This window comes from Rhincodon typus, chromosome 11 (genome assembly GCF_021869965.1).
Source record: "Rhincodon typus isolate 14 chromosome 11, sRhiTyp1.1, whole genome shotgun sequence".
Taxonomy (NCBI): Eukaryota; Metazoa; Chordata; class Chondrichthyes; order Orectolobiformes; family Rhincodontidae; genus Rhincodon; species Rhincodon typus.
The window spans coordinates 61,702,223-61,711,589 of record NC_063342.1 but is presented as its reverse complement, the minus strand read 5'-3'; the positions used below and the strand labels follow the sequence as shown (position 1 = coordinate 61,711,589).

Here is a 9,367-nt window from a genome sequence, read left to right as displayed (position 1 = left end):
TTGTTTTTGTTCCTGATTTACAGCATCTGTAGTTCTTTTGGTTTTTATTTATCCATGTGATGTTATCCTACATGTAGTTGAGGTGGTTCTGCTCCATTCTGATGTGTAGGACTATTAAGTAAGGCCATAAGATTGCAAAATATAAGATCATAAGAAGGCTGTTCAGCCCCTCAAGCTTGCTTTGCCACTTGATAGGATCATAGCTGATCAGACATTGCTCGCATCCACTTTCCTGCCTTTTTCCCTTAACCCTTGATTTTCCCTCTGATCATGAATCTATCTATCTCAGCCTTAGATATATACAAGGATTCTGCCCCCACAGCTCTCTGTTGCAAGAAGTTCCAAAGACTCACAATCTTCTGACAGAAGAAATTCCTCCTCATCTCAGTCTTTATTCTGAGTCTATATCTTCTAGTCCTAGACTCTCCCATGAGGGAGAAATAGCCTCTCAGCATTTACCCTGTCAAGTCCCTTATGAATTCTATATGTTTCAATGAGATTACTTCTCATTTTTGTAAACTCCAAATGAGAGAGTCACAATCTGTTTCACCTTTGCTCATAAAACAATCCCTGCGTACTGGAGGTCATCCTAGTGAATCCTCTATGAACTGCCTCCAATGAAACAATATCTTTCCTTAAATTAGGGAACAAAAACTGCTCAGAATATTCCAGATGTGGTCTCACCAGCACCTTATACAATTGTAGTAAGACTTCCCTACTCTTATACTCCAACCCCCTTGAAATGAAGGTCAACATTCCATTAACTTTCCTGATTACCTGCTGCAGCTGAGTGCTAGCTTTCTATGTTTCATGTGCTTGTAACCCCCAAGCCCCTTTGTGTTGTAGCTTTTCTCCATTAAATAATACCCTGTTCTTTTGTTCTCCCTTCCAAAACGAACATTACCTTTCCCACATTATACACCATTTGCCATCTTTTTGCCTGTTTACTTTATCTAGCAATACAACTTTAAATTGTTGGAATCCCCTCACAACCTGCCTTTCCACCTATTTTTGTGTCAGTTGCAAATGTAATAGTTACAATACATTCGCTTCCTTCCTTTGAGTCTTTAATATATGTTGAAAACCACTGATCACTGTGGAATCCTAATGGTCACATGGTGCGAACATGAAAAAAATATTGTCATGTTATATCTCAACACTATCCAGCTGATTATGGGATATCCATCATCAGCAGGGATCATATTTGGAAGGCATATGATAATGACATTGTTAAGCCATTGCCTATCCAAATTCTGTAAGCTGTAGGATGCTGTTCCCAACTAACAAACAAAAATAATTTACTATCCTCACAGTAGTCAGTACTACCTTCAAGGTCATAAACAGGCTGCTCAGTTGGGCTGAACAGTGGCAAAAGGAAATTAATCCTGAGAAGTGAGAGGAGCAAAATGAGAAGCAATTAAAAGCAAGAAGATGATTTTGGAACAGAAAGATCTGTGGTAGTAATGCACAGTCATTGAAGATGGCAGAGCCCTTGGGGCAGGTATGGCCTCCTATTCAGAGCCCTTTTCCCCTTCATCCAACAATTTGGTCTGTTCACGTGGTCACTGCTCATGCTCCGAGTCACACTATCCTCAAAAGAGGAATATTTACTGCTGCACACATTTCTGGGAGCAACTAGGTTGTGCAGAAGCATAAAGTCAGGAACAATTCCTTCAACATCTACCACACAATTTCGAATAGACTTTACCAACTTTAATGCTCTAGAAAGTACAAAATACTTGCACAATTGTAACAAAAGCCAGCAGGAATGAATCAACCGTGAACTTGAAAGTAATTCTTGATCCCTTTAAAAAAAAGCTCTGGTGGGTTTTCTTGCTGCTTAATGCATTGATCTGTGGTGTTCAATTAAGAGAAAGGGTTACTTAGAATATTGGGCTCCAAAATCACAATGTTGGACTCAAATCAATGTTACATGGTGATTAGCCTCACAATATGCCAACCCTGCATAATTGTGGCATGTGCTATTTAATCACATGCTGCGACCCTGATCAATATGAAAGAAAATGACATCTAGCATGATACCCACGAAAGAATGAGGAGGCAATGGCTTAGTGGTATTATCACTAGACTATTAATGCAGAAACCCAACTAATGTTCTGGGGACTGGGGTTTGAATCCCACCATGGCAGCTGGTGGAATCTGAATTCAATAAAAAAAAGTCTGGAATTAAGAATCTACTGATGGCTATGTAACCATTATCAATTGTAATAAAAACCCATCTGGTTCATCAATATCCTTCAGGAAAGGAAATCTGCCATCCTCACCTATTCTGGCCTGTAGTAATTGTAATGAGGTCAGCCAGGTGGGCCTTATAGAATATGAGTTACCTGATTGGGGCTGTTAATCTGATCCAATCAGGGAGCCCTGGCTGACAGATTAAAAACAGGAGTGTCAGAGGTTCTGTTCACTCTGAGAGCTGGCTCTGAAGGAGCTGGATCAGTGTGAAGGACTCTCCACATGTAAATAAAGGGTGACTTAGTGACCGGCCTCTGTGAAGTTATTTCATGTCCTACATGTGACTCCAAATCCGTAGCAATGTGGTTGACTTTAAACTGCCCTCTGGGCAATTAGGGAGGGCAATCAATGTTGGCCTAGCTAGTGACTCTCACATCCTGTGATTGAATTTTAAAAAAGACACCTAGAATAATGCCCACCAAAAGAATGTTCACATTGCAGTGCCCATACTTGATCTTTAAGATTATCCTAACGCCCAAAGGAAAGGTATTTCAAAACCAAATATTGTGCCCTTGCATTTAATTATGAAGGTTTTATTTTCCAATTTAGTGCTTTCAACACAGAGCTTCCTATGGTGGGATTATTGTGCAGAATTACAGTATGGAGGCTAGCATGCTTAATTCGTGATTGACACAATCTGCTGTCAATTTCCACACACCAGAAATACAAAATTATGACAGTTATACTTTAATTTCTTATCCATATCTCTCAAGAATGCTCCAAAGTGCATCAGGGACAATGAACTACCTGTGTGTGAAAAGCAAAGATTGCTGATAACACACAGATGAAGGTAATGTAAAATATGATCTGGCAATGTTAAATTTATTATTAAGGTGAAATGCTGAGGGAGGGTATTGTCCATTTTATAAGACTTTACATTTACCTTATTTTGTCTTCTTTGTCTTCTTCTAAGACGCAAAAATTCTTTGTGCTGACGTGACACAAAATTTACGGCAGCATATTCCAGCAGGGCCGAAAAGACGAAGAGGAGACAAACTGCCATCCAAATATCAATAGCTTTGACATATGAAACCTAGATGAAACAAGAAAAAGTTTGAGAATGAGATAATGTTAGCAATGAAACTGACAATTCTTCTTGTAGATCAATCCAACCATTCCAGTTTCAGATTTTGTCATCATTCTGCGCACTTACGAATTAATGCTGGGAACAAATGAAACTATTTCTTAAGCTCTTTGAAATGAAATGCAAAGAGTAATCATCGATTTATGTTATTAAATATTGATAATTTCGCATTTCTGTCTACGTGTGACTTAGACCTCATATGGAATCATGCATTGTCACTGCTCTGAGAAACTTGTGTATCCATGATGTGACCTTGAGCACAGGCAGGTCTGACAATGTCAAGTAAAAACAGGACCTAAATTTACCTTCACCCAAAACCATCTGTGATCCTGTAGAGTGCAGTTGAGGAGTATGAGAACAGAAAGGCTATCCTAAATTTGTCCTTGAACTTCATGATCATAATCGTAGGGAGAGATGGGCACCCAACGATTCTGTGATGCAACTCAGTCAGCAGACAGGTAAGCATAACCCTACAATGGCTACAATATTAATGTTGGACTCCTGTCATTGTCCTGATTCCACATTGAGGCAATTGAAAAGACATGTCTGCAGCTTTTTTTCATATTTTGTTAACAGCCTTGATTATTCCAAACATAAACACTTTTGACCACAATCAGAAAACCAGATGCTCATGGCTCAAATGGTTGAATTCCCAAACAGGGTCATTCTGTGATCTGGTCATCCCAACATGCAGTGACCCCTGCAGGCAGTAACTGGATTGTGGACTCGCCTGTGATATCCACTCCTCGTGTTCGTAATCCTGTGTGTTAAATGCAAAACAAGGCTGCAAAATATTTTCACCATTGCCATTTCATAATTTTGTTTTTTCTTGCTAGATTTTAAATGTTCAGTCATGTTAATAATGCTCAGGTCTTCTTTTATTTTAATAAATTGTTTTATGGTGTACAACTAATCTGAATTTTGAGAGGAAGCACATTATTGCTTCTGCAGTTACTGAGGAAATGGAATTCAACAGATGAATAAATGTGAGAGTTAATATATATTATGAATTACATATTGAATCGCACAACTTTATCTGTGGGCAACATGTGCAATTTGTTATATTTTCGAATGAATGTTATTCATTATCATCCACAGAAACATAGACTTTCATAATTTCTGTTTTCTTTAACAAAAGACAATAGTGAAGATTCTTTTCCTCAAGCACGTTGTAAGTCAGAAGTAACAACAACTTGCATTTATATAATACATTAAACAGGTCAAATAGTTTCCAGTGCAAATGGTATTGCACTGTACACATTCATTAACTTCAAATGTAAAATGGAATTCCAAAGAGAAACCTTTCAAACCACACTGCGTGTGCTCAGTCTCATCCAGAGAGAATTTTGGCATTCAGATTGGGGTCAGGAAATTAGCAAAAATTGCCAGTCCAAATTGTCTTATAAAAAGACAGCAATTAAAACATCAATCCTCAGATTTTACAGAATCTCACATTATTGATGTAAAGTGAAAATGATGAAGCAAGGAACATAGGCATTCAAATGGTTTAAGGGCAGATTGACCAATGCTGGTAAAATGTTCCTATATTGTGTGATTTGTGTTCCAAAAAAGATTGAAACATCCTGAAGCACATGATCCAAGCCAGCAAAATGAGCTGTGGTGGCAAGCCAGAGAAAATATTTTAAAAAAGGAGATTGTAGAGATGGATGTAAGTCTCAAAGGCTGAGTGAACTGTTGCTTCAGAAAGATTGACAGTTATTCAGCATCTTTCGTAGGACATCCTAAATCACTTTGCAGCCGACGAAACACTTTTGAAGTGTAACCACTTTTGTGATAAATGCAACAGTCAAGTTGAGCACAGCAAGATCCCAGAAGCAGCAATTTGTTAACCAACAGACCATCTGTTTTCTTCATGATTATGTTCAAGGGATAAACCTTAGCCAGGATATCAGTGATAAGATCCCTGAGCTTCTTTCCGATATCACTGTGGGATCTCCTATACCCACTGAAAAGGCAGAAAGATCCCAGCTTAACTAAAAGATGGCACCTCAAACAACAAAGCCCTCCCTGGTACTATACTCAGTTATCAGCCTTGATTGTTGTGCTGAAATCCTGAGGACAGAATCTGGGATAAAAGCCTAAAAATTTCATACTAATGAACAGAACTGATAAATTACAGAACTTGCCCCAACGACACAGGTAAGGGTAGATTTTGAATTCACCATTTGATCTAGTGCAGTAGATTACCCACTTCATATAAAGCTAGCCTGACTTTTAGCCCAGGGCTCAATCTGACATTTTTGATTCGGCTAAGTATTAGTTGTGATGAGGTCTGCAGAAGATATTTTACCATGAGGCCTAATGAGATCTGTTGCACTATCTTACCAAATTCACCTCATTAACTACCAGACTTGTGCTTATGGCGTCCATCTTGTTTAATGCTAGTCCCATTTTACCACATGCTATTCCAGGAACAGATTTTCACTCACCAATGTCTGCCAAAAGATTACCATTCGTGGTGCTCACACCATGTTTAAAAGGCCATGGTGCAGCCAGGTAAGCATTGGCAATTCATACTGACTTTATTCGCAACATAATTCTGCACAGCAACATAATTCTGCACAGCAGCAACACTGCTCACAACACAGAGCAAACATTGCTGACACTCCTCCGCACTTGCAACCCCATTGATGAGAAGGTAATGGCATAGTGGTACTGTTGTTAGACTAGTAATCTAGAGGTACAAGCAACGTCATGGGTTTAAATCTCACCATTGCAGATGAACTTTGAATTCAACAAAAGTCTGGAATTAAATGTTTAATTATCACCATGAAATGACTGTCACAAAAATCCAGCCGGTTACACTAATAGCCTTAGGGAAAGAAACTGCTGTGCCTGCTTGATCTGGCCTACATGTGATAATGTTTACTACCATTAGCAGCAACACGATTGGTTGAGCTGGTCGGGTCCTAAAAGACATAGCTGCCAGACCGGCTCTGTGGCAGATAGTGAGGGAAAATGGGAAAGACAGGAAATAAAATACTTGACCTTAGCCTCACCAATCTGTCTGCTGAAGATGTATTTGTCCATGACAATGTCTGTGAGAGTGAACACTAAATACAAATCCTTTCCAAAATGAAGTGCCGTCTTCATATTGAGAATAAGCTACATCAGATTGTATGGCACTATAACAGTGCTGAATGGGATAGATTTCAAACAGATCTAGCAACGCATGACTCGGTATTAATCTGGTGCTGTGGGCCAGCAGCAGCAGGATTGTACTGCAACACAATCTGCAAACTCACAACTTGTTATATCTCGCATTCTAACATTACCATTAAGCCAGGGGATCAACCCTAATTCAATGGAGAGTGCAAGAGGGCATGTCAGGAGCAGCACCAGGCATACCTAAAAAGGAGCATCAATCTGGTGAAGCTATTAAACAGGACTACTTCCTTGTGAAAACAGTGCAATCAGCAAATGATAGATAAAGATAAGTGATTGCAAAACCAATGGATCAGATCCAAGCTCTGCAGTCCTGCCACATCCAGTTGTGAATGGTGGTGGATAATTAAACAAATCACTGGAGAATGAGGGTCCTCAAATATCCCTATTCTTAGTGACTGGGGGACCCAACACATCAGAGTGAAAGATAAGGCTAGCTCTATTAGCTGGAAGGCTGGTTTGTAATGTAGATTGATGTCAACAACACTGTCTGAAGTCCACGCTTCTCAACCTCTACCCTTGCCTGAGCTGTGGTGACCCTCACATTAAACCACCACTAGTTGTCTCTCTCTAATGAGAGAGTAACCTTATGGACCTTTGGAACCATGGCAATATAACATTATTACTACAAGTAATAATACTGAAAATTAATAATGTAATTTAAACTCATATTAATGCTCAATTCGACAGATATGGCTCATGACTATGCACTGTCCTATTTTAGGCTATATGCTACATTAGTGAGATTTTTTTCTGCCTCATGAAACATCACCATACAGTCACTTCCACTGTTTATACAACAAAAACATTGGACAGAATTTTCTATGCCTGTTTGGAATGGGAACTTGTTCATGTAGGAAAAAACAAATGTTAATGTCATAGAATCCCTACAGTGTGGAAGCAGGCCATTCAGCGCATACCAACCTTCCGAACAGCATCCCACCCAGACCCATCCCCCCACCCCATCCCCATAACTCTGCATCACTCATGGCTAACCCACCTAAGCCTGTGCATCCCTGGAGATTATGGGCAAATTAGCATGGCAAATCTATCTAATTTGCACATCTTTGAACTGTGGGAAGAAACCAGAGCACCTGGAGGAAACCTACACAGACACGGAGAGAACATGCAAGCTCCACACAGATAGTTGCCTGAGGGTGGAATCAAACCTGGGACCTTGCCAACAAGCTGTCAGAGCCTTTCTGGCAGGTTGGCTTTGTTGATCTTCATGGTCATGAACCTGTTTTGCGTTCTTCAGCATGTCATGGATCCTCATTATTACCCCAGTCTGCTGGAATTACATCCACAGGCACAATCTTCTTTAGTCAAAAACAGCAAACATTTGTTCACAAACCAAGTGATTTCTATATCACAAACAAATCTATACCTTGTCTCATGCCTGGTGAAAAGCTGACAGATGTGTATGCGTCCCAGTTGTGAGGGAAGATCAGTGAGCTGATAGTGCATGTGAGTTGCTCAATGCCGTAGCTGTTTTTTTGTGTGTCATGTAGGAACACAGGCAGAAGTGAATGAATAGTACCACTATTGAGGTGCTAGTAGTTCTGTATTGCTAGCTGTAATTAAGTAACAGGCATTAAATGGATATGAAGAAACTGATGGAGATGAAGCAACCCCAGTGTGAAAGTTACAAGCATTTTACAAGCTAACGCCCAGAAATGAATGAATACTCAAGTAGACAGTGAAACAGCAGACTGTAGCAGATCATTTATTCTCTTGCAACACTGAATCCACCTTCATGGAGTTAACCTGCACAGTCACCTCTATCCAGGGTGACTTTGACAATCAGGATGGTCTCTTGTTGCCATCCACAGGGAAAAGAACATGGCTTCTTTCTTGGGCAGTTTTCAGGAGAACTTTCAGGGTGACATTGCTGAAGCATGGTGCCAGTTTTTACCCGGTCTCTGGCATCTCCAGGGGTGGGTGAGGTTACGGATCAGAGGTTGACTGATGCTTGGGTTAAAGAGAGTGAAGTACTGTCTGGGTGCTTTTTAAATATGGAGTCCAGAATTGGAGCTCAGAAGGTCACAATGGTTTTCACGTGATCTTGGCCATAAAACTTGGTGCCATACCTACACCAGAGTATGTAGTGAGATGCAAAAAAAACACTATGGGAAAACCTGCTCCTTATACCCTCTCCCACATTCAGTCTCAAAACAATAAAATTCCACCCATCATCTCAGCTAATGAGTTCTAATCATATTCAGTCCACCATAGTCTTCAATATAATATAAAAAGATGCTTTACAGTATATTTAATACAACTACTTTTTTTTATTAAAATCTACAGTGAACATGAAAATGCTCAGAGCAAATATATCTGCAGAATTCATTTGAAGTAATGAAAAATATGATGGCTTCTTCATTTTAATTGTCTATGCCCTCAAATGCCTTGATTATGTTCAATAATTCTATAATTTAACATAACACATTATGAAATTTTCAATAACCCAAGATGGTTCGGGAACTGGAAATCTGCTGCAATCTGTTTCAGAGATAGCAGGAACTGCAGATGCTGGCGAATCTGAGATAACAAGGCGTAGAGTTGGATGAACACAGCAGGCCAAGCAGCATCAGAGGAGCAGGAAGGCTGACGTTTCGGGCCTAGACCCTCCTTCAGAAATGGGGGAGGGGAAGGGGGTTCTGAAATAAATAGGGAGAGAGGGGGAGGTGGATAGAAGTTGGATAGAGGAGAGGATAGGTGGAGAGGAGACAGACAGGTCAAAGAGGCGGGGATGGAGCCAGTAAAGGTGAGTGTAGGTGGGGAGGTAGGGAGGGGATAGGTCAGTCCAGGGAGGACGGACAGGACAAGGGGGCGGGATGA

General features: G+C 40.1%; 1 protein-coding gene across 1 annotated transcript in view; it reads right to left on the bottom strand.

Moving 5' to 3' along the window:
• The window catches only part of glra2 (glycine receptor, alpha 2), a 182,193-nt gene that overhangs the window by 39,411 nt on the left and 133,415 nt on the right, over window positions 1–9,367 (bottom strand). Inside the window, exon 8 of the mRNA XM_020528343.2 lies at window positions 3,140–3,289. Coding sequence (XP_020383932.1) covers window positions 3,140–3,289 — 150 coding nt within the window. The remainder of the gene's footprint in view (window positions 1–3,139; window positions 3,290–9,367) is intronic.